Consider the following 26,952-nt stretch of genomic DNA (forward strand, 5'->3'; position numbering starts at 1 on the left):
GGACTGTTGCTCAGTGGTGCAAAGTACTTTTTTCGGATGAAAGCAAATTTTGCATGTCATTCGGAAATCAAGGTGCCAGAGTCTGGAGGAAGACTGGGGAGAAGGAAATGCCAAAATGCCTGAAGTCCAGTGTCAAGTACCCACAGTCAGTGATGGTCTGGGGTGCCATGTCAGCTGCTGGTGTTGGTCCACTGTGTTTTATCAAGGGCAGGGTCAATGCAGCTCGCTATCAGGAGATTTTGGAGCACTTCATGCTTCCATCTGCTGAAAAGCTTTATGGAGATGAAGATTTGGTTTGTCAGCACGACCTGGCACCTGCTCACAGTGCCGAAACCACTGGTAAATGGTTTACTGACCATGGTATTACTGTGCTCAATTGGCCTGCCAACTCTCCTGACCTGAACCCCATAGAGAATCTGTGGGATATTGTGAAGAGAAAGTTGAGAGACGCAAGACCCAACACTCTGGATGAGCTTAAGGCCGCTATCGAAGCATCCTGGGCCTCCAGAACACCTCAGCAGTGCCACAGGCTGATCGCCTCCATGCCACGCCGCACTGAAGCAGTCATTTCTGCAAAAGGATTCCCCACCAAGTATTGAGTGCATAACTGAACATAATTATTTTAAGGTTGACTCTTTTTTGTTTTAAAAACACTTTTCTTTTATTGGTCGGATGAAATATGCTAATTTTTTTGAGAATTTGGGGTTTTCATGAGCTGTATGCCAAAATCATCAGTATTAAAACAATAAAAGACCGGAAATATTTCAGTTGGTGTGCAATGAATCTAAAATATATGAAAGTTTAATTTTTATTATTACATTATGGAAAATAATGAACTTTATCACATATGCTAATTTTTTTAGAAGGACCTGTATATATATATAATCTACATATTTGTGTGTATATATTTTATTCATCTATGTATTTAATTGTGTGTGTAAATATTTAAATATAATATTTATATATTTATCTCTAGATATATAGCTATATATACAGTGTATATCTGTATATATATATTCATGTTTAGAGAGGTTTATTGTGATTATTAATAATATAGGTGCTCTTATAAACAAAACTGTAAAAAAAAATCCTGACTTTAGGTCTTCACATAATTTCTATTGCATAATAATAAAAAAGCAGTCATTCGCAGTGATCTTTGAAAGCTTTATTTTCTCAGTGGTATGTTTCTGCTCCCACAGTCTGTCTCAGGCCTGATTTCTGCCCATGAGAACACAGAGCATCAGTCCCCAGCCAGTCTCAGGCTTTTACAGCTGTGGACATCATTAACGTCCCCTCTGGGCACAAATCAGGTTCTGGACAGAACAGGGAGAGCAAAACCAGCGGAACAGTTCACTGCCACAAACAAAAACTACTCACACACAAACTCTCAACGCATATTTTCCCATCAGTGTCTGAACTGAATAATGCCACTCAAATCAAGTTCCTGAAAGTGTGCTGAACTATTTTTAAGCAATAATTGGGCCACATTTAACCAGGAGATCTGGCTCAGTTTTAGGTAATTGTAAATCAAGCAGGTCTCATTGCTGCCGTCCCACACCATCTCTCCTCTGTAAGGGGCTACAGATCTGTGTGTTGGGAATCCACATCTGATTGGTCAGGCTCAGGGGTCGGGCTCGTGGCCTGCTGGCCCTCAAAGGGACTGTCCTTCGCTGGAGAGAAACGAAACTCCTCTGGCACTTGGTCTTCGGGACTCTCTTTTTTATAAAAGCCCAGCTTTGCCAAGAGATTGTTTATCTCAGAGCGAGACATTTCAGATAATGGGATTCTCTGGAAGAGAAATACACCGCATCGTTCATCAGAGTCAGATCATGCATGGGTTATTATGAAGACATTTTAATAAATGTTAAAAGACGTCAATCTATGGGTCTCCTGCCCCCTCTAGAGGTAAAACAATAAAACTGCACGAGTCAATGCCTGCGGATAAATAGGGCTAGACACATGGATACAGGACATCTTAAATAAATAACGTTATTTTTGTTTTTACAACTGGTGATTCCGGTTCGTTTGCTGTTTTGAATGATTTATGATACATTTTTCTCGTTCGTTGTGACAAACGTGACACGCATGGGCAAATGACGTGCATTAGGGCCTATGTAGGCCTATGTAAGTTCCCCCGAAATCCATCCCGACAGCTCTAAGATGTTTATTATTATTATAGGTTTATCAGTTTATTTGGGTAAAGCCATAGTTTGGAAAATACATTTATTTCCCTCCCTCGTTATTTAAAAAATAAAAATGATATCTACCTATTTTTGCAATTATGAGTTAAGCCATTTTCCGATTCATTAGCGGCTCATAATTAAAAGAATGACAAAGCGCAGTAAACGATAAAACGGATTGTGCAATAAACCAGTGTTTACCATTACAAATTCATTAGTGTTGTAGTCAAGACCACCTAATCCAAAACCAAGACCAAAACTCCTTAACGGGGTAGTTCACCCAAAAATGGAAATTTGATGTTTATCTGCAAATTAGACCCAATTGACATGCAGTATATGAGCAACGTTGGAGTTAAAAATCTTCATTTGTGTTCTACTGAAGAAACAAACACACCTACATGTTGGATGCCCTGGGGGTAAGCAGATAAACATCACATTTTCATTTTTGGGTGAACTATCCCTTTAAATTCATAAAGAGCCACATTACCTGAGAAAGTACTTATTTTTAATCCATAAATATAATTAGAATAAGCCACTATATAGAGCTGTTACCAATCAAATTAAATCATCAACAACAATTCATCTTTGGACTGCAGAGGTGGCACAGAAGATGCGCCTGAATCTGTGAATTACGAATGCATAAATAATGTTGAGAATTAAGAGATTGAATGTTTGTATAAAAGCAATCATGTTCAAATTTGTGAATTAAATCCCGTTATAATATAAAAATCCAGATTTCATACAAGTACCTTTTTGCAACAATAGCTTTAATTCTGTGAGTGTTTCATTTTTATTAATTTTGATGACATTTTTGACACAATCCCGCATTAATTTCTGAGCAGACACAAATAAATCAAAATAGAAATAACCTCACATTAATCACATTAATAATGTAATAAATAAATCCGACAATGCACCAACAATTTAGTAATATCCCATTAGTTTTGGTCTTAACCTAGCCTGACAGGCCAGACCCACATCAAGATGTTTGGTCTGGAAACTCACCATTGACAGCTCAATCTGAGGGGCGGATAAACGGTTGTCTTTCAAACTCCCTCTGCACGCGATAGGATAGCGCTACAACCAACCAGAGCAACGAAGGTGAAACAGAGCTCGTTGATAGATTAAACATTCGCCGTATCCGGTCGGCTGAACTCCGAACACATCTTCCCTTTTTAAGAATGACTTCAGTGCCGTTCTTTGTTCTTTTCTCAGAGAAAAGCTTAACTCCAAGTCTTCCAGAGTCGCCGTCAAAGCTGATTCGAAAGACTGCCGCCGTTCGCCAGTTTCTGTGTTTACTAGAAGCACGCAAACGCAACTCGGCCGTCGTCATTATGGCCCCGCCCACCGATTCTATACATGATGTGATTGGCCCGACCAGAGTGAGAGGAATACAGCTCAAAAGGGTATTGAGAGTTCGCAGATTAAATTTGCTGCCGCTAGGGTGCGTCTAGATTTCTAGGCTAGTCTTAACCGGTCTTGAGATAAAATCCCCGAAGTCTGAGACCGAGACAAGACCTTCAAAAATGGTCTTAAGACCGGTCTCGAGTACTACAACACTACGATATAATCAAATAATAAGGTAAGAAATACCCATTTGAAATATTAAGACGCAGACACTACATTATCACGGAAGTTTAAACTGCAATAGATCCTTTTACACTAAGTGTGAGTAGCCATATATTCTATTTACAATATGTAAAAATAGCAGTTTTTTCTTTGCAATAATTGTAAATAGTAGTTAGATGCTATTTATATTAATAGATAGTGGCAGATACTCTTTGCACCTCGGTGTTGTTTTACATTAAACAGTATGCAATAATAACAGTGTAAATGATTTATTAAAATGGATGACGGCTTATTGGGACAATAAAGTCCTCCTTACACCTACCCCTAACCCTAAACTCTTTATTATTAAACACACGTTAGACACTTTATTTCCACTATTCGAATATTTTCTTCATTTTTATTGAAAATAAATGCCATTCCGATCTAATATGTGCTGGGGAAAGAGAGTAGAGCGAGTGTTGGAGCAAAAGGAGGATTGGAGGTCGGGTGGATTTGTGCCGTGCCTTACCCCTCCACTATTGCTCCTGTTGATAACCCAGAGTCTTTTTGTCAGACGTCAGTGGGCGGAGTTACTGAAAATAGCCTCTGCCAACAAGACGGGACATTTGAACTTAGTGTAAAAAGGCACTCTTATTTAGAAACTACTGCGCGCACTCTTAAGTAAAAAATAAGGTACACTATGTACACTTTGCCAGCAGCCATATCACCCTGCAGCCCAAGACTGGTTTCCCACTGAAGCTAAGCAGGGCTGAGCCTGGTCAGTACCTGGATGGGAGACCAAATGGGAAAACCAGGTAGCTGCTGGTAGAGGTGTTAGTGAGGCCAGCAGGGGGCGCTCACCTGTGGTCTGTGTGGGTCCTAACACCCCAGTATAGTGATGGGGACACTATACTGTCAAAGAGCACCGTCCTTCGGATGAGACGTTAAACCGAGGTCCTGACTCTCTGTGGTCGTTAAAAATCCCAGGTTGTCCTTCGATAAAGAGTAGGGGTGTAACCCCGGCATCCTGGCCAAATTTGCCCATTGGCCTCTGTCCATCATGGCCTCCTAACAATCCCCATATCCTGATTGGCTTCATCACTCTGTCTCCTCTCCACCAATCAGCTGGTGTGCGGTGAGCGTTCTGGCGCAATATGGCTGCCGTCGCATCATCCAGGTGGATGCTGCACATTGGTGGTGGTTGAGGAGATTCCCCCCTTCTATATGTAAAGCGCTTTGGGTGTCTAGAAAAGCGCTATATAAATGTAATGAATTATTATTATTATTATTATTATGTATCTAGACGAGTCAAAATATTGAACTGTGCTTTCTAACACTAGGAAAACTAGTAGGTGATGACTACTCCTCGTACTAAATGGCAAATTCCTGTACGAGTGCAGCAGACATATCATCTCAGTGCAACTCCCCGAACAGGCTTCTGACACTGTGGTGTGTGTTACATTACAAACAAAGACGGTGCTTGTGGGTTTTCTACACTGGAGTAGAAATGGTAGTTTGAGATTTCTAATCCTGGTTGTAAAACGATCGTTTCAAACGGACATGTTACTTACATCTAGCTCTTCATAGTAGTGGTTGAGAAGGACGAGTTCAGGGTCGGCCCCGGGGACGTGCTTCATTACCAGGTTATGGCTGAACAGATGAACATTAAGGATGAGCTAAACACTTAAAGAATTAATTACCTGACAGATATCAGGAATAAATGCTGAGAATTACACCGGTTTCTGTCACAGCTTTACATTCGGCCAACAGAAAAACATGTATTTGCATTCCGGCTGATTGAAAGGTGAGGGATGTATCGGATGACAATGAGCTCAACTACTGAAAGTGAACCGGTTTAAATCAGATTAACAGAACAGATTGTGTCCCAGCACTGAAAGCATGATCACCTGATCTGAAGATGTGTGTAGCTCACTGAAAGGTGAGAAGGGCGCGGACACAGTGCTGGACAAAACACTGAAAAAAGATCGCTTCATTTTAGGAGAAAAGACGCTGTTTTTCTAGCTTGTATATATTCTAGATTACATTTGAACATTGTGGACACTTTATATTACACATACACACACTATATATATATATATATATATATATATATATATATATATATATATATATATATATATATATATATATAAAACATGAATAAATTATTTAAAGATAAAAGATTCAATTAAAAATGAATAAATGTTATGTTTATTGATTAAAGAGCCTTTTTTATTCTTTGTGATAAAATATGAAAGAATGAATGATCAATGTATTACTTTGAAAAAGAAAATCACTGCAAATTGACAAATACAGAGAGATCAAATTTATGTTTTTTAATAATACAAAACACAAATAATTTTAAAAGCAACTTTTAAGTTGCAATAAAAAATTGCTTTATCCAACCAATCAATGTTCCTGTTATGCAGATATTTTTATTGTTATATATTTTTTTTAATATATCAATTTAAATGGTCAAATTGCACAGTGTTTTGTTTGCACGATAACATATTCAGCTAAAAAAGTAAAACTTTTTTGTGTTTTTGCCGCTCATTTACACGACTCATGAAAACGTAAGTTTTTGAAAAAGATACTATTATTGTAAAAATGCGAATTTGTGAAAACGTGAAATTATGCTGAAGGGTGTGGTGACTAAAAAGGATACTAAAGAGGAATGTCCTGGGTCACAAATGCCTTGACCTGTTATGAGAGAAGAAAGAAGAAAATAATTCCACATAACCATGTGAGTTGATGTAAGTTTTTAGTAATACTTTCATTATTATTATTACTTTATCTACAGAATGTGTCAATATCGCAGTACTTACCTCCCTCAGCCTATTCAGCTGTCATCCACCACACGTCTGCAGGTGAAAGTGAAGAAGTAAGATATGAAGAAATGTTTCAAATGCACTCCATGTTGTATAACATCAGCACTGGGACTTCTCACTGTCTGCGGTCATGATCTTATATAGGGTTTGGCCGTTTTAACGTGATTTCCACACACATTTCTCTAGACCTGCTTTTGTTGCTTGGTGACATGTAAACTTGATGCTTTGGCTTACAAAGAAATAAAGTAACCAACAGCACAATTATGTGTGTGATATTGCTGTTGCACAAAACGAAGTTAATATTGAGTAACTTACATTATAGACACTATTATCACGAAAGTCACAGCAGAATGAAGTGTTGTGCATCTCTGAATAACACCGTTGCAGGATTTCATTCCTGAATGATTCAGAGATGTTGAACAATAGTTGAGCGAATAATTCAATGGCTCATATAGACGATCACGTGTCGCCACCTACTGGTGTGAGGTGTGATCTGCAGTAAGTCACAGAAATATCCCTACTCAAAATCTGTCTGGAACACAAAATGAAGACGGTGAAAAGTCTCAATGATGCTGGAGTGTACATCAGCTATGGATGAACCGATATGAACATTTTGGCTGATACCGATAACCGATAATTCTTTATATTTGAACCGATATATTGGCCGATAAATCAAAATCTTTACATAATTTCTGAGAGCCTGATTACAAAAACAAAAGTCTCACCTTTAAAAGCTACGTCCCAAAAACACAATAATAATGTTTTTAGTATGATTTTATGCAGCCGATATGACAGACTTGCGCTGCACAACTGTATTTGGGTAGTTGGCAAATAAACCGTAAATTTTTTTTTTTTTTTTTGTATGCAAAATGTATCAAGTTCCTATGCTTTTAGAAATATATGGATGCAAAAAATTATTGTCATTTACTAAAATAGACAATTGTAAAATTATACACGTTTCCTTTTAAATGTATAAAAGTTGTAATTTACTGAACCTTTTGAGACTCAACATTTTTTTTTAAATCTAAAGACAAAGCAGTTTTTATATCAACAGGTCCATGTAAGACAGATAAATGTTTAACCATTTACTGCATTTTAAATGATGAAAATACTAATTATATTCCTTTTATCCCATTTTCTTTTCTGAGGTGATTTCAATCATATTTCAAGCAATTCTAACCCATCATGGTGAACAGTGCGCATCTGAAGTGTCTCAGCTGAAGAAGGAAATAATACATTATTTATAGGTTTTGAAATATATTGGCCAAATTTTCTTATAGGGTCGATAGCGATTACTTTAAAAACCAACATATGTTTTAAATAACAAATACTATGACTTTATTCAGCACTGTCTTCTCTTCTCAAACAAAGATTCGAACGGTTATGAATCAGAGTATTGATTCATGATTTGGATCGCATGTCAAACTGCTGAAATCACGTGACATTGGTGATCCGAATCATGAATTAATACGCCGATTCATAACTGTTGGAATCTTTGTTTGTTTGAGAAGACAATGCTGAATAAAGTCATAGTTTTTGTTATTTTTGGACAAAAATGTATTTCCGATGCTTCAAGAGACTCTAATTAACCCACTGATGTCTCATATGGACTACTTTGATTACGTTTTTACTCCCTTTCTGGACATAGTGTGCATACGCTTGCATACGATCTCAGACTAAATATAAAATATTTTAAACTGTGTTCTGAAGAAGAACGGAGGTCTTACGGGTGTGGAGCGACATTAGGGTTAATTAATGACATTCATTTCATTTTTGGGTGAACTAACCCTTTAGAGACCTTCCTCATGTGATTTGACTTTTATTTTGACACGTGAGTATTATACAGACTTATATTATGACATTTAATTTAAACTAATGCAGTACTGTAGATTTTATTGTGGTACCATACAACGAAATAATATGCATTGACACAAAAAAACACGTCAGCTTATGAACATTAAATATATAATGTGAGCCAGTACGCATCTCTTGTTCACCATGCAGTGAGACGTGAGATTTGCAAATGATATTTCCTGAATGTCTCCCTTACTCTAGGGATTACACATCCATGAAAAACATTTCGTAGAAACGTTTGCCAATAAAAACAAATGACACACAGGTTGCAAGGGCAGGCGTAGTGTCTCCAGGTAAAATCTCGTGTGTTGTTTACAATATCTGTGTTTTGATTCCGCATCATCTATCCGTCCAGACACTGAGGCTGACTGACTGAAGCCTTTACTCACCTCCACTCTGGCCTTCGCGAGACCGTTCAGTTTCTCCGTGTCCACTTCATATGATAAGATCACGGATGGGAGCAGGGCAGTCAAGATAAGCGTCCACATGCTTCCTTAGATGAGGATGTGTGTGTGTGTGTGTGTGTGTGTGCGTGCGTGCCTGTCTCTGCTCTCCACACCGACTCTGCCACGTCACGGAGCTCATATTTCGCTCTTTCTCTTTTTTTTCCTGCTTTTGAAGGGAACAGCCTATCGCTATCTAGAGGCAGAGAGAAATTCCCCATAAGGGTGAAATGGGACTACGGATTTGGTAGTGAAGTTACATAAATCCAGTATTTGGTTTGTTTTGCCCGCGTTTGTTTTCTTTAGTAGCCTACTCATACATGAACTTATAGGCTACACTTCACGTATTTAGAAAATATATATATTTTCTAATAAATATTTTTTAACATTTGTATATGTATTAAAGGAGTAAAAGCAAAATGTACCAGTCTTTTTATTTATAATCGTTCTTTTTTATTTTTTTATTCATGTCCTGTTGTTTTTTTATTTTTAATCTTTTTTCAAAATATCTCCTTCTTCTTGCAGCCACATCTATGATGATGTATTTACTGGTGCGAGGGCAGGCCAATCTGTCCCTCACATGAGATCGACCAATAACAAACCACTACCATCCAATCAATTCCTAATGGATAAAATCAAGCCCCGCCCTACATTTGTTCTTGTGTGCGAAGCCGTTTCACTCACATTTACGCCACAATAGTTTTATCTGGAATAATAAGCACATTCTGTACACAGCCTTTATTTCTTATGAATTGGTTTTGTAATGATATAGTTTTGTTAGCCAACTTTCTAAATATAATATTCCAGTCACTTCTAAATATTTTGCTGTGTAATGGATGCTGATCCCTCTGGTCTAAAAAAGCTTCTTAAGAATACCTGTCCTCAGCTCTTTCTACTCGCTGGATCCCGCTGATCCTGAAGTTGGTCATATCTGTTTCTCTCTTTCTCATATTAAGAATAATAATCTTTGTCTACAGGTTTGGTTTCAAAGGGATATTGTCTCCAGTCCTGCTATATCGTTGGGGAGTAAACTCTGAAAACGTTGTCATAAATATTTAATCACAAATAAAATCAAAGAAATGTCTCTTAAACTGATTTATAAATCTTGTGAACAGATTTAATTGTGATATTGATATATCTTGTACATTTTGTGGTTTATTTTGGAGTTTTTGGTCGGATGTCTGTTCTTTTATTAAGGCTCACATCATGCCCAGCTTTCAACTCTGCTTTAAAAATGTTTAATTAGTTTTTTCTCCTCTAATCTTATCATAAGGGATGTTGCTTAATTAATCTGCTACTTCTTTTAGCTTAAGTTAGCATTCATAATTGTAAATTTTGAGGATATAAGCCTTTATTTAGGATTTTTTTTTTAATCAGAAGTTCAACACTACATAAACACAATGCTTAAAGAATAAGAAATCTGTAAAATGTATTTCCATTTTCATAATTTTTGTTTAACATTTAAATTTGTCACTGTTTTTTATTTATGTTTATATATATATATAATTGTAGACGTAATTATTTAAAACCAAATATATTTAGTCATATTCAGTTTGGTTTGATGTCAGGTTTGATCTTGTTGAGATTTCAGGAGCATTTCTGTGAGTTTGTGATTTCAGATGGTATTTTTGAGAAAAAGTTGTGTGGATGAATAAGCTAAACTGAAATTCCCCTGCTGCCTGATCTGAATTGATACTTGATTATGCAAATCATTTAAAGATATAACGTCATATTATATGAAACAAAAACATTTCACAGTAACAAAATTGCAATGTTATAGGAGAGCCTGGTTTTGAATTATGCTTCTTTAGACCCACATCTGCAGTGGTGTTTTAAATAGGCACGGAGTCTGTTTGCCTGACACTGAACTGTTACTGCTGTGTCATTAAACGAGTATTCTGGGTTCACACTGCCTCTCTCCAATACAAGGATGCTTTAAAACTGGCTTCCATCAGTTCAATGGTTGGATTGGTAAAAGTGAGTGTTGCAATCTTATACATATAGTCAAATGTTAAAATGAAGAACCTTATTTTGAACCGTGTGAGGTTTAAATACATAAATACTCTGTAGGGAACGGCAGTGCCTTTGTAAAAGCAGACTTAAGTGTACTGTTCACCAGAGTGTGAAATGCTGCCTGTAGAAGACACTGTCTCTAACCAGTGGCACTTTCAGCTTACATAATCACTCTCACAAATGGACAAACAACTCACATTATTAAAATTACTCACTTTCTACAGCTAGTACAAAGAACACTCTCTACTGTGACTCTTATGTCATATACATTGATTAGGCATAACATTATGACAGGTGAAGTGAATAACACTGATGATCTCTTCATCACGGCACCTGTTAGTCGGTGGGATATATTAGGCAGCAAGTGAACATTTTGTCCTCAGAGTTGATGTGTTAGAAGCACGAAAAACTGCAGCTCTTGTGGGCTGTTCCGGGTCTGCAGTGGTCAGTATCTATCAAAAGTGCTCCAAGGAAGGAACAGTGGAGAACCGGCCACAGGGTCATGGGCGGCCAAGGCTCATTGATGCACGTGGGGAGCGAAGGCTGGCCCGTGTGGTCCGATCAAACAGACGAGCTACTGGAGCTCAAATTACTCAAGAAGTTAAAGACTGGTTCTAGAAGGGTGTCAGACTAGACAGAGCATCTCAGTTTGTTGCGTATGTGGCGGCATAGCCGCTGACCAGTCAGGGTGCCCATGCTGACCCCTGACCTCGCCGAAAGCATCAACAGTGGCACGTGAGGATCAGAACTGGACCACGGAGCAATGGAAGAAGGTAAAAAATAATCACATTTTCTTTTACATCACGTGGATGGCTGGGTGCTTTGCTTAAGGATGCACTATGGGAAGAAGGCGAGCCGGCGGAGGCAGTGTGATGCTTTGGCCAATGTTCTGCTGGGAAACCTTGGGTCCTCCATCCATGTGGATGTTACTTTGACACGCTCCACCTACCTAAGCATTGCTGCAGACCATGTTCACCCTTTCATGGAAACGGTATTCCCTGGTGTTTTCAGGAATGGTTTGAGGAGAACAACAACGAGTCTGAGGTGTTGACTCGGCCTTCAAATTCCCCAGATCTCAATCCAATCGAGCATCTGTGGTATGTGCTGAACAAACAAGTCCGATCCATGGAAGCCCCACCTCGCAACTTACAGGACTTAAAGGATCTGCTGCTTGATTGGTGTATGTTTTGCTAAAGCTACCAAATCCCTTGAGAAAGAGAGATCCAAAGCCAAAATAAAGATACACCCAATGCAACTAAACATAACTAACATGCAACAAATGCATGGATGCATCTTTCACAATAAAATCAATTAAATATAGGGTGAATTTACATTTCAACTTTAAAGTTGCCATATTGATTTATTCTTTCTGAATAATTCACATTTCACCATATTTTAAATATGGTGCATTGTGTGTTATTCGCAGTATTTAAAATAGCAAGTGTGAAATATAGTTAATTTCAGAAATTACTTTTTATAATGTAGGTGGCGGGACACTTCAGATTAAAGCATTTGTTTGGACAGAATATTTGATAAAAGCTGAAGGGCAGAATGATGTCATTAAAACATGTTGGTGTTGGAGAGAGACTGTACATTTTGAAAGCATTTTCTAGGATTCAAAATATTTATTCCAGTTTTTGAAGCTCGGATTCATCCGACTGACTACAGTAATCTCGGGATAAGGATGAGACAGACAGACTAATGTTAGCATAGGTGCCGTTCTTCTTACGATGTAACAGGTACATCTGGTGTATTGGGAAGTGTTACCGGTTCCAGTTGACCTAATTTATGCAGCCTATAACAATCCTTTAATAGAGTTAAATATAAACGTGATAATGTATTATGTGTATGCTAGGTTAAAGATGTGTGTTTTTAGTCTTGATTTAAACTGGGAGTACCGGATAAGGCTAGGCAGACAGTACCAGAGTTTAGGTGTTAAATAGGAAAAAGATCCACAGCCCGTAGTTTCTGATGATTTTGAAATTCTAGGTATTATCAGGATTTTGTGATCGCAATAGACATGAAGGACTATAACACGTTAAAATCTCTCTTCAGTACTAAGAAGCTAAACCATTTATGGCTTTGTAGGCAATTAGTAAGATTTTAAAGGGGTGGTTGTGTTAATGGGGCGCAGTATAACATGTCTTAATACTTCTTTTGTTTTGTTTTTTGGCATATTTTTCTTATATTTGACCTTTATTCCACACCGCTGTCTCCACTGTCCTTTGATTGGTCCGTTTGCTTCCTGCTTCTATGAAGACCATCCCTCAAACACAATGGTCTTAGATTGGTTAGATGGCCAAATGTAGTTTCCTGTATTTTTATTGGCTGAAGTGCCAATCACAGGTGGCCGGAAACGCCACGCCCCTTCCCATTACGGGCAGAAGTCACATCTGCGGAGACTAGCGAGGGTTTATGATGTCACCAACCCAGGAAGAAGCTCATTGTAGTCCAAACCGGCCGTTTTTGTAGGCAATAAACTGCCGTAACGTTAAACGACAATATCTCCGTTTGCATTGAACTTTCAGCGCTGTAACTTTGCAGATACTGTTTATGCTCAAGCAGCAACATTACACACTAACTAAAGTTAAAAAGTGAAATCGCATGCAGCCACCCCTTTAAAATGTATGCAATGTTTAATGGGGAGCCAATGCATTGTTGGCAGAACCATGCTAATGGTTAACTCGAGCTGCTGCATTATGGACCAGGGTTTATGATGGGCGGCAGTGGCTCAGTGGGGCGGCAGTGGATCATGTAGGTTGTCTACAAACCGGAAGGTTGGTGGTTCGATCCCCGGTTCCATCTGACCAATTGTCGAAGTGTCCATGAGCAAGACACCTAACTCCAGCTGCCCCCGACGAGCTGGATGGCGCCTTACATGGTTAACATCGCCGTCGGTGTATGAATGGGTGAATATGAGGCAAAATGTAAAGCGCTTAAAAGCACTATATAAATGCAGTCCATATTAAACGTGTGGGGCAACCACCCAGTAGAGCATTACAGTTACAAATGCTAGAAGTGTGGCTTTGAAATGAAAGATTGGTATCAGATCATACCCAGGTTCCTGAAGACTTGACAGAACATCCATCAAGTGTTAGAGAGTATTATAGGTTGTTTGCCCAATAATTAAATCATACTTTTTTCAGAATTAAGTGTTTAAAGAAATGTAGAGCTGAGTATCATCAGCGTAACAGTGAAAACGGAGGGTATCATGTACCGGGTGAAAAGCAATGGTCGTAGTACTGAACTTCATCAACACCTCATCATTTACTGCAACAATTTGATATACGTAGGATTTGATGCCAATGCAACGTTACATAACATTAATAATGTAACATTAAAGTTTGTACATTTTCATTTGCCATTTAAAATTTACAGCTACTTGAATTGTGAATGTTTGTTTTTTATTCTTGCATTCATTTGCATTGTTAATTGTGCTCGGTATTTATGTTGATTTTAAAAAAAAGAAAAAAGGATGCATGCTGATTGTCATGACAACAGCAAAGCGTTCTCATGCGGCATTTCATTATTTACACGGTTGTAAAGCCTATTCTAAAAATAAACCTAAACCTTTAACACTTTTACAGCCTTGCAAGAGGAAATGCAAATAATAATCTTTATGTATAGCGGAGCTTCAGCGGAACACCATGTGACAAAAGCGCTGCGTCCGTGGCGATTAAATCTCTGACGAAAGCAACGCCAGCAGCAGCTCTGGTGCAATAGGTGCATGAAGCGCGAGCTGCAGTTCTGAAGGACAGCGCTGACCATTCGCCTCGCGTCGCGTCGCGTCAGTGACAAACAGTTTGCTTTAAACGCGGAGCGAATTCACGTCGAAGAGCACCGCGACATGTGCAGATGAAATGCACTCGCCTTCAGCGACCCATTTTCTCCTTCCAGTAAACCTCAAGGTCTTTCGCCGTTAATGTGACAGGAAGAACGGGCACTGATGTGACACACTGCATCTGAACGCGCTTTCACGTTTATCAGAGCAACCGATATTGTCGCATGATGATGATGAGCTCTTTTGATGCTATTTGAATATATTTATCAGTAAGTTTGGCTTCCAGCGGTGCACAGATCAGATCTCCTCTCAACATACCATCACTTCTGCCTTGGTCGAGGAAATTGGGTAAGAAATAGACTAATGCCAACACTGTACACAATATGAACTTGTATTATAACAAGCCATATGTTATTACCATTACAACTATACATTTAGAATATAATCTGTTTCTTTCACATTACTTCACATTGGTGTTTAACTAATGCTGTATTGTTTACATGTTGTTTTTGTCTGGGTTATATTTTGTGTTACTATAGGCCATTTAAACGTCTGTCTCTGTGTGTGTGTGTGTGTGTGTGTGTGTGTGTGTGTGTGTGTGTGTGTGTGTGTGTGTGTGTGTGTGTGTGTGTACGCATCAGTGGCATTATTCAGAGGTTGAAAGACCATCACAAACAGGGTTTCAATGTAATTAGCGCTATCAGATACTGAATGGTTCAAAAGCTTCTTCTCAAAATCCTGTAATGAAACACACACACACACACACACACACACACACACACACACACACACACACACACACACACACACACACACACACACACACACACACACACACACACACACACACACACTTAGTGTTTCCATGTTTAATGGGGACTCTCCATAGGCGTAATGGTTTTATACATAACAAACCATATTTTCTATCCCCCTACACTGCCCCTAAACCTACCCATCACAGGAAACATTCTGCATTTTAACTTTCTCAAAAAAAACTCCTTCTGTATGATTTATAAGATATTTTCCTCAATGGGACCTAAAAATGTCCATTTTGTCCCCATAACGTAAGGATTACACACACACACACACAAAGTAGGTCATAATGCACATTATTGTAAGGTGACCTTCAGCATTTTTTCAGTATCTAACATTTTGTGTATAACCATGGCTCAAAAGTATAAGAACATTTGGACCGTACATGATCACTGATATAACAACAGTGCACTGTATGTAGTTAGCTAACTAATTTGGAAGGATTTTAATTAGATTTTACAATGAATCACTCAATTGCAATGAAGTATTGACTCTTATCCACCCCATGAATATCTAATTTTTCAAGCTTTTCTAATTATGCAGTTCTCCACACTCATGCCTATCTATCTATCTATCTATCTATCTATCTATCTATCTATCTATCTATCTATCTATCTATCTATCTATCTATCTATCTATCTATCTATCTATCTATCTATCTATCTATCTATCTATCTATCTATCTATCTATCTATCTATCTGTCTGTCTGTCTGTCTGTCTGTCTGTCTGTCTGTCTGTCTGTCTGTCTGTCTGTCTGTGTCTACATACACACAGATATTCAAATGCACACACAATGATTCACTGCAAAAATTCATGTGGGTGTATGTGTGTATATACATAATCAAAGGCATACACAATGACTCATTGCGTTTGGGGTTATTGCTTAGCGGAGTCTATATTTTTGTCTCTTTTGCTTTTCTGTTGGTCACATGCTTTGAGATATTCCACACTGATAGGCAAATACGTCCAGTCGTGTGCTTGACTGTAACAATCTTGTCAATACAGGGAAAGCTGGTCAGGCAGGCAAACACAGAGCACAGCGAGGTGAAGCCCGTGACTACTGCGCAAATACATAGACACATGACTGTCTCGAAATATGTTGGATATTTGTATAAATATTTTTGCAGTTAATTCTGGCTTAAGTGCACTGAAAACAGTTTAGTGTAGAAACATAAATAGTGTTTTTTTTCTACAACGTACTCCACTAATCTTTGTGTTATCTATTACCCAGGTTGTGTATTACATTCCAACTCCTTTATTATTATGGTTTTAAATGCTGTCACTGCGCTGGTACACTTTTAAAAGTTACATCTTTGTACTTTATTTACCCCTAAAGCGTGCATATGAGTACCTCAAAGAAAGATATTAGTGCCTAAAGTGTACATAGAATAAATGCACATTTTAGAATAAATGCTTTTCAGTCTTGGATAAAAGTGTTGATATAATTGAGAGTGATAGTGGTGGGTTTTTGTGATTTTTTTTTTTAAAACCCTGTAAAGCTTGACACATAATAAAATAAAACATACAAATTAAACAGAATTGAACATGTAAACCAAAAAATAAAAAAAGGTTTACATATTTGTTTTAGGTTTTGGATATGAGGCTTTTATGGCTCATATTTAGTGAGAATATACTCGAGGATGAAAAAAACCACCTCACTTTTATGCAAAATGAGTAAAACTATGCAATTTGGTGCTGATACTTAAAGCTACACTGTGTAATTTTTTTAGTTTATTCTTAGCTAAAAACACTTAGTTCTTTCAAAAAATATATATGTGCTCATTAATGTATATTTACTTCGTTTAAGTTATAAAGTATTCTCATAAGTTTATAATATGCCATTGAAAATACATACGGGTGAGGGGTTCGAATGCCGGTCGCCATGTTGGCCCTCCATCTTGAAAGTACATTAGCCAAAGAGGGACATACCCGTAAATTCAAGCTTCGCCTTCAGCGTTTTAACACTTGATGGCACTCATAACGAGGTCGAACTGGAAGCCATGTTAATCTTGGACTAATTCGGCCACCGTAGGAGTTAAAACGAGATCGGAATTGAGAGGAACAGAAACTAATATTCACTGGATGGTCATATACCTTTACACCGCTAGATGGGGGAAAATATCACACAGTGTAGCTTTAAATGGCCAAAAAGTAAGATGACATTCTGATGCTTGTAATGTAAATCAGTGAGCTCTTTATAACAGTACAGTAGCCTACATACATAAAATACATTTAAATTGTTTTTTGGGGGGCAAAACATATAATTCTATGCAAAACAATGATGATTGAGAGATGAACAAATAAATATTCTATTAAAAGCCTAGTCACATCTAGCCTAGGCACTAGTTTTAATCATGTTGAATTTTACTAGAAGAATTAAAAACATTCTGTTAATTTTGTGAATTGGTATTTTGTCAGGTCGCGGAGAAATATAGAGCTGAGCTGAGTGGAAACTAACGCCATGTTTCCTAATGATATATATCATGTACAATCATGTACAAGAAAAGCTACGGTCCTAGTACTGAGCCTTGAGGTACTCCATACTGAATTTGTGATCGATATGACACATTTTCACTTCTAGTACACAGCATTCACATTCCTTATTAATAACTACAGTCTATGGATACACTGTCAGCAAAAAAAGGTACATTGCTGTCACCAGGGCAGTACCCTTAGGTACAAAACTGAAAAGGTACTACAATACCTTCGTATTGATTTTAAAATTCTAATGCTCACGTATAAGGCCTTGAATAATTTGGCCCCTCATTATTTGTGTGAGCTTTTAACCCTCTATTCACCAACACGTGCTCTACGCTCCTCTGAAGCTGGTCTTTTAACTGTCCAAACAGCACGGTTGAAAACTATGGGTGATCGGGCTTTTTCTACTTTGGCTCCTAAGTTGTGGAATTCCCTGCCCTCTGAGATTAGGAATGCAGAATCCCTTAGTGTTTTTAAATCATCACTCAAACCATATTATTTTAGGATAGCTTTTATGTGATTCATTTGTCTACTTGTTGCTGTCTTTTTTTTATTATTTTTTTACTGCCAGTAATGTTATGTGTATTTTTATGTAAAGTGCTTTGAGATGTAACATTTAAAGGCGCTATATAAAATAAAGTTTATTATTATTATTATTATGTACCTTTAAGGTACTAATTTGCATTTTTAAAGTACTTTATGTACCTTTTAAGGTACTAATATGTACCATTTAGGGGTAAGTAAGGTATAAAGATGTGTCTTTTTATTTTTCTACCTTAGGGTACCGCCCCAGTGACAGCACTGTAACGTTTTTTCTGAGAGTGTATATTGAAGTAAACAGCAATTCATCATTTTTGGTGTTTGCAACAAAACAAGGAGCATTTTTTAAACAAACTATACGCAGTGAACTATAAGCAGTGTTATCTTGTGGGCAGGGAACGTTCACAGCTGTGTCTGTTGTCTAGTCTAGTTTTGTCCAGCCCGTCAGCTGTCATTTTAGAGAGCTCACACTAGAATAGAATCCCTCCGAGCTGATGAAACCCGTCACATTGGAAGAGCTTCGGTAGTATGCTTAACCCTTAAGCTATTATGTCAACCAATGAAATATGAACTGTTTTCAGTGTGATCATACACAGAATATTGTACTGTAATAAGTAGAAACGTGTATATTTTGGGCTGGCACAGTAGTGCTGAAAATTGTGCTTACTTGTGAATTGTGCTTGCTTTTTTAAAGAGAAATTAAACTTTATTTTTTTAAACGTTATCAATTCTGCAGGTAGCGATGCATTAAATTGATCAAAAGTGATAGTTATGTAGCAAAACAATGTTTCTAAAGGATCATTTGACGCTGATCATTACTGAAGTAATGATGTTGAAAATTCAGCTTTAATCACAGGAATAAATTACATTTTAAAATGTATTATAATAAAAACAGCTATTTAAAATTGCAATTATTTGTCACAATATTTTTGATCAAATAAATGCAGTCTTGTTGAGAATAAAAGACTTCTTTCAAAAACATTAGAAAAATCTTACCAACCCTAAACTTCTAAATGACGCTTTCAAAAATCTCTTGAGATGTAAGATTATGCAACCCAATGTTATTACAACACTAAAGTGCTCTGTGGTTTTGGTGAATTCCTGTTTTAACTAAAAACATTAATCAAAAGATTTAAGATGTAGCACATTAAAACACAGCTAAGAAAACGCAAGTCACTATGCTATAACCAGTAACTATTATTGAACTTTCCTGACCAACGAAAGGGATCAGTGATCTAACCTTGAGCTTTGAGCCTTAATGTCTTAGTCATGCCAGGATGTGTGTAGCTCATTTACTCATTTGTGCTGCCCAGCCACTCCTTTGTAAAGAAGAAGAAGTGCCCTTAATTGTGTTGAATGTTCTCTACAGTATGAATGTGCTCTATTTTCATAAAAACGTATTTGCAGACAATATAATATTAATGAAATAAAAGGCCACTTACTTTCATGACTATGTTTGTTAACATAACTCGGGGTCCCCCTACAGTTGGGAAAAAATAATGTCCTCAACTACTGTCGTAAGATCTGTCATCCTACACCAGGGGATGCCATCGCGCGTGCATTTGCTGACATGACAACCCTGATAGCCCTGAACTAGTGATGCGCGGTTCATCTCATAACCCGCGGACCCTGTATGTCTATTTAATGGTCGCGGGTGCGGGGCGGGTTGTAAAAATACATACAGTGGTGCGGTGCGGGCCAAATAACTTCATAAAAGCGGCCCCGCGGGTTGGTGCAGCACTAACAGATCCCCTGAACACTGCAGGAGGAGTTCACATGCAGGTGTTCTTCTGGCGGCGCGTGTGAAATGTCTTCATCCCAGGTACAGTCAGTGGCATATGTTTCAGCATGTCATATGAATATAATTTCATGGGTTTTATTTTTTTCAAACGCCAAATAATCACGATGCTCACGTTTACAAGCCAGCGTCATTATAGTAGTCTATTGGTTAGCGTTTTACAGAATCTATATGATACTTCAGTTCAATGTTTGAGTGGTAGGTAATCACCATAACCAGCATGACAGCATCGGTCGGGCACGCCTCCTTCAGCTCACGCCGACGAGCAAACGCTGGTCACATGTTGATCCTCGTCCTGCCTTTAATCCCATCACTTTTTCATTTCCTCTTATTGCTTTCCTCCAACAAAACCTTTTCTTTCTTATTTGTCTGTGCTGGTTCGGACATGACTATATTATCTGACGAAGAAAGTTGGGCTTGAACATCTGAATGTAAGGAAGTGTGGGTGTTGGTGGAAGTGACGTATATGCCGTAAAGAAGTCGAATTTTGTAGTTCTTTTCTTTTTCTCGGGTTACTACCCGAAACCCGAAGTTTAAAAGTATGGCAGACGTGTCATTCAACCTATTGTAAGTCGATGTATCATCACAAGAGTCTTGAAAATATATTATGAAGGTTGAAAAGTTACCTAGTGCTGCTTTAAGTACACTTTTGAAAAAGTGCAAAAACACTTACGTTCAGCAAATTAATACATTTTCATTTAATTGCAATTAACATTCAAATTAGTGTCTGCAAACATTGCATTCACTTTGCACTTAAGTATATTATTTTTAAGCATTGTATTTCCTTACAAAGTACTTTTTAAAATGTACTTCGTTTTCACAAGGGGTTGCTGTTTACTTCATTTCATTAAACCATTCAGACACAATTAGCATTTGGGAATGAATGGGAATAGTGTAATATGCCCAAACTGAAAACAAATGCAAATGAGCAGCCTTTATTTTGACATGCCACATTTGTTGTTAATGCGTTTAGGCCTGGTTTCACAAACAGGGTTTAGATTAAGCCAGGATTAAGCTTTAGTTCTATTAGGACATTTAAGTAGCTTTTATAAACGGGGTTTAGAAAAAATCTAGGGATGCACAATATATCGGCCTCCTCGATATAAGTCCATTTTAAATGTTATCGTTATCGTCCCGATAATAAAATATGGCTGATATATTAAAGCTGATGAATAATGTATTATTTCCTTCTTCAGCTGAGACACTTCAGATTCAGACTGTTCACCTGATGGGTTTGAATTGCTTGAAATATGATTGAAATCACTTCAAAAAGTAAAATACAGTTCAGTGCAACAGTGCTACTCAAGTCTGTCATATAGGCTACATAAAATCATAATGAGAACATCATAATTGTGTGTTTGGGACATGGCTTTTAAAACAGCACTAGGTAACTTTTCAACCTTCATAATATATTTTCAAGACTCTTGTGATGATAAATCGACTTACAATAGGTTGAATGACACGTCTGCCATAGCCTGATGGGGTCTGTATCGTTTTTAACGTACTTTTAAACTTCGGGTTTCGGGTAGTAACCCGAGAACAAAAAGAAAAGAACTACAAAATTCGACTGCTTTACGGCATATACGTCACTTCCACCAACACCCACACTTCCTTAAATTCGGACGTGCGAGCCCAACTTTGTTCGTCAGATAATATAGTCATGTCCGAAGCAGCAGAGACAAATAAGAAAGAAAAGGTTTTGTTGAAGGAAAGCAATAAGAGGAAACGAAAAAGTGATGGGATTAAAGGCAGGACGAGGATCAACATGTGACCAGCGTTTGCTCGTTGGCGTGAGCTGAAGGAGGCGTGCCCGACCGATGCTGTCCTGCTTGTTACGGTGATTACCTACCACTCAAACATTGAACTGAAGTATCATATAGATTCTGTAAAACGGTAACCAATAGACTACTATAATGACGCTGGCTTGTAAACGTGAGCATCGTGATTATTTGGCGTTTGAACAAAATAAAACCCATGAAATTATATTCATATGACATGCTGAAACATATGCCACTGACTGTACCTGGGATGAAGACATTTCACACGCGCCGCCAGAAGAACACCTGCATGTGAACTCCTCCTGCAGTGTTCAGGGGATCTGTTAGTGCTGCACCAACCCGTGGGCCGCTTTTATGAAGTTATTTGGCCCGCCCCGCACCACTGTATGTATTTTTACAACCCGCCCCGCACCCGCGACCATTAAATAGACATACAGGGTCCGCGGGTTATGAGACGATCCGCACATCACTAGTTCAGGGCTATCAGGGTTGTCATGTCAACAAATGCACGCGCGATGGCATCCCCTGGTGTAGGATGACAGATCTTACGACAGTAGTTGAGGACCTTATTTTTTCCCAACTGTAGCGGGACCCCGAGAGCAAAAGTAGCCAAGTGCGGCTTTGAGGTGTGCATCTTGAGACTAAACAATGCCTGGGACTAGGCAAAATGTAGTTAAAAAGTAAAAGTCATTGAAATGCAGATGCTGATTGATTCTCTGGTGTGCTTCTCTTTGCTAGATAATGATGGAACCCGAGCAGCAAATTAAAAGCGAGTGTAAAACTAATGACCTGCCATCATCTGCACAAGCAAAAGGACCGGCAGAAACGTCCTCGTCCTCCACATTGTCTCCTGCCTTTTCTATACCATCGGCGGCTCCAGCCAGACCGAGACGGCCTCAGAGGACCCCGCGAGTGGAAGGATCTATTGATGTTTCAGAGCCCAAACCTCCAGAATCTCCTAAACCGCTTCAGATGACCAGCCATGATGAACCGGCTGACCCCAACAAGTCCAGTAACCCGTCAGAAGCTCAATCTCAACTCACTGTTGCTGATGTTGAACATGGACCTCCAAATTTGGCAGAACAGAAGATTTCAGGGCATACTGCGGTGGCTCGGAGCCACATTGCACTGAGAGCCGCCTCGCTTCCTCAGACCGCATCATACAAACCGCCAGCTACAGATCATACCTTTCACCCGCAGAGGGCCCTTTCTGTCGCGGGGACCGCCGACACTCAGTCGCAAATGGTGGAGGATTTCAGGTACCATTTCATCAATTTAGCTCACCCTGAAAGTGTTTTTTGTGATGTTCCAAATGAATAACTTAAGAATCAACACTCAAATAAAAGTTGTATGTATACAATTAAAGCCACAATATGTAATGTTTTGCAGCTAGATGTTGCTTATTCAAAACAAAGGCTTAGTTTGATGACACCTTGATTTCGTGGAGCTTTTATTCTCCCGCAGTCGCCACTTCCGCTTCTTCCGCTCATGTGTATGTTTATTGTGTGAGTGTGTTGAGATTTGTTATAATGCTACTCGGTGCGTTTGCAAGGTGGCGAATATGAGACACATGTTCACACTGCAGTAGCTAGATCAGTATTAGGCATGGTAAAACACTCGCTGTAAATCAAGAAAACAGATTTAAACAATAAGACTAACTGTGCTGAGCTGTATAACAACGATTCTCCAAACAGTTTCTCACCTCTCTAATAAAACACATCATATAATAAAGCGTCTTTGGTGTTTCCATGGTTTCTACAAAATAAAACCGAATATTGAGCGTAACGCGGGTGTGATGTCATTGATAGGCGACTCACGGATACGGTGCTGGTTAAAATGGCTTATTTCTCTGGATTTAAACATTCTTGGAAACATTTGGGATAATGCAAGTACAAAAGTCAACACTGTTCTAGTGGTTTTTGGATATTTTAATCCAAATATCTTATATATCGTGCCTTTAATTTGCACATAAGGCAGTTTTTATAAATAATATATACATTTTTCAATTGTAGTCTTTTAAAAATGCATCTGAGTTAATAAACTAAGTGCAATGCAATGTTATCGATTTTTTGATGCATATCAATAAATGCTTCTGAAATGCATCCAATACTAATTTTTCCTCAGAATAGATACACGATACCAGCTGCTCTTTCTCTCTCTCTCTCATCTCTCCGACAGCGAGTGACACTCAAACCCTCCTCCCCTCACTTGCTCACTTCATTTGCTCCGAATAAATATTGTTGCTGTTACAGGGTTTGAATTTCATCGTTGGATTGCGTGTATTGCGCATACTTTTACTCATTCCCACAGATCTTGTGCTCACACCCAAAGTGTGGCATATAAAGCTGCCTCTCTGTACTAAATTGAGTTCTGTTTCACTGCTTATTGCACTTAAACAGTCAAATAGACTCAAAATATGTTTCACGTGAACGTAAACAGTTGAGAAAGGAAACGCATGTGTAACAGTGTAATGGATTTGTGCGCTAGATCTTAAAGTGACCGCAGCCTTATAAACCTGCTGACAAACTATGAGATAATATTAAAAATATCTATATGGCAGTTTTTCCACCTGGTATTAATGCCAAAATTGTGGCCAGTGAAATTGCTGAGTGGCTAGTAACTTTGGAAAACCACTAGCCACAGTGACTGGTGAGCAAAAAAGGTTAATGTCAAGCCCTGACTGTAATATAAACTTGTTTTGATGTTAGATTTATTCAAAGATACATTAAAACAACGAGTATAATCTGAATTGTGCATATACTATTTAGCAAAATTCCTCTCTAGAGTTTTTTCTAGCCGACTAACGAGTTAATGTACGGTGATGCATTGCTGCCTCATATGTATTATTATTTTTATCTCTCAATTGTCGGAATAACGAGATTTTATGTCCTTTTAACAACATCTTTTCTCGTAATAATGAGATCTTATGTCGTAAAAAAATTTCTCCTAATAAGGGCATGTGTTGTATGTGTACAAAATATGCCTTTATCCACATTAGAGAATTTATAAAGCATAGGTTATGTGCCTTTGTCACACTTCCATGTTTGAAAAGCAGAAGCAAGCTCAGCGTAAAATATAGGCTCTTCCTCTGCCTGTTTCAGTGGCAGTGCCCATAGCACGAAATTGTTGTAATTTATTGATGTAGCTTACAGTTCATAACAGATCGCCATCTTCTAAATGGACCATGCTTCAGTGGCGTATTTTTGACGGACCCTGGTGCAGCCACAAACATCATAACTATCTATAGGCCTGTAATAAAGACACATATTTAAGACATGTATTAAAAACAGAAAGACGCTAGGTGCGTCTCAATCAGCTCCCTAGTTCAGTTTTCAGGGCACTGATCAGGGAGTCAGCCCATTGACTTATGTCCTGATCAGTGCCCTGACTAGTGAACTAGGGAGCTGATTGAGACGCAGGGCCTATCATTTCAGCTTCACTCGAAACAGGCCAGTGGGTTCGTTATGCATGTCAGTCCACTCCCGTCGTTCAACATATGTTTTTACGACATAAGATCTTGTTATTACGAGAAAAGGATGTCGTTTTTACGACATAACATCTTGTTATTACGACATTGTCACGGTGTGTAGTGCAGCAAAGATATAGAGATCCAGAACTTCCAAACAGATGGACTTTTATTATTTAAGAATAAATGAACAGAACACCCAACACCACAAATCAGACTTAAGACTGGAACCAGGAGTGACTACACAAGAGGAACTTAAATAGGGAACCAAAACGGTTAATAAACAAGACACACCTGGAACAGAATTAACTAATGAGGGTAACCAAGGAGACAGATTAGTGGCGGGAAACTAACAAAGAAACATGAGACCAGTGTAAACACAAAGGAAACTGACTATACATGTGACAGACATAATTGAGTGAAAAAAATGATATGTATGTGGCAGCAATGCGTCACTGTATTAATGTAATATTATGTGACATTTGTATTTCTAAGCTGTTTTATTGATGTCTTTCCGTGTTCCGTGAGACATGATAATACACTTCAGTAAGTATCTTTCAACATACTTTCTGGTGTTCATTAATGTTTATTTAATGCTATAACTAGCAGTTAAGAGGAAGAGATGATCCACTTGAACTGACACACTGCAGTGATCTGTCACGCCACAACAGAATTTATTAGCTGAATATCATTATAACATTTGACAGAGTTTGAAAACTGACACTGTTTCTTATCAAAAGTAACGAAGAGTATTGTGATTATTGGATGGCATGCACACTACAAATAATGTTTAGTGAAGTTTTGTTCATGCATCAACTGAAGACAGCACAGACTATAAAGGTCTTTGTTCATCAAAATGAATATTGATTAAAAACAAGAAATCAATACTGTAAACTCAGCACTAGCGTCCAAACAGCTGACAGGTTTACCCGTTGTAGTTTTCCAAATAGACACTAACAGTCAAAATGTCCCATCGGACAAACGCTAATTAAACGGTCAATGATTTCGGCCCTCCAAAATTAATTTTGTGTTACTGATATTTTTTTAAAGGGGTCATGAATTGAGAAATTAACTTTTCCTTGAGATTTTGATCTATAAAAGGTTGTGGTAATATAAAAATATCCTATAATTTCAGAGCTGAACACTTCCTTGTTAGTCAAAGAAAAGCTTTTATTGACAGCTTGCTCAACAAACGATCTGCAAATCTTACGATCTTGCTTGATGAGCGTTGTTAACTCTTTTGACTAGTTATTTGAAGGAAAAATACAATCGCGGAAGACTTGTCTGCAGTGAAGATTTGCACGTAATTGGTGTGTGTGTGTGTTAGTGATGCGTGGTTTGCTACTGATCGGGTGGGCCAAGTAATAAAAACTAACATTCCAGTCAATCGTGGGTGAATGAGAGATAAATCATTGTGTTTGTTTGATAAAG

The 26,952-nt window shown here is 38.1% G+C and overlaps 2 protein-coding genes and 1 pseudogene across 2 annotated transcripts in view; 2 read left to right on the top strand and 1 right to left on the bottom strand.

The window, feature by feature from the left end:
• Positions 1–1,150: 1,150 nt before the first annotated feature.
• Positions 1,151–8,995, bottom strand: selenom (selenoprotein M). The gene is made up of 5 exons (XM_067439888.1): positions 8,800–8,995; positions 6,554–6,589; positions 6,394–6,428; positions 5,300–5,378; positions 1,151–1,788 (listed from the first exon to the last, which is right to left on the bottom strand). Exons 1-5 carry the CDS (start codon positions 8,896–8,898, stop codon positions 1,579–1,581), a joined length of 459 nt encoding a protein of 152 aa, XP_067295989.1. The 5' UTR covers positions 8,899–8,995; the 3' UTR covers positions 1,151–1,578.
• LOC137072205 (5S ribosomal RNA) lies at positions 4,440–4,556 on the top strand (annotated as a pseudogene).
• Positions 8,996–14,425: 5,430 nt separating the features above from the next.
• Positions 14,426–26,952, top strand: part of inpp5jb (inositol polyphosphate-5-phosphatase Jb) — a 61,199-nt gene continuing 48,672 nt past the window's right edge. The window contains exons 1-2 of the mRNA XM_067437618.1: positions 14,426–14,995; positions 22,794–23,314. Of these exons, the coding sequence (XP_067293719.1) occupies positions 22,797–23,314 (518 nt within the window). The 5' untranslated portion in view covers positions 14,426–14,995; positions 22,794–22,796. The remainder of the gene's footprint in view (positions 14,996–22,793; positions 23,315–26,952) is intronic.

Source organism: Pseudorasbora parva, chromosome 3, assembly GCF_024679245.1.
Source record: "Pseudorasbora parva isolate DD20220531a chromosome 3, ASM2467924v1, whole genome shotgun sequence".
Taxonomy (NCBI): Eukaryota; Metazoa; Chordata; class Actinopteri; order Cypriniformes; family Gobionidae; genus Pseudorasbora; species Pseudorasbora parva.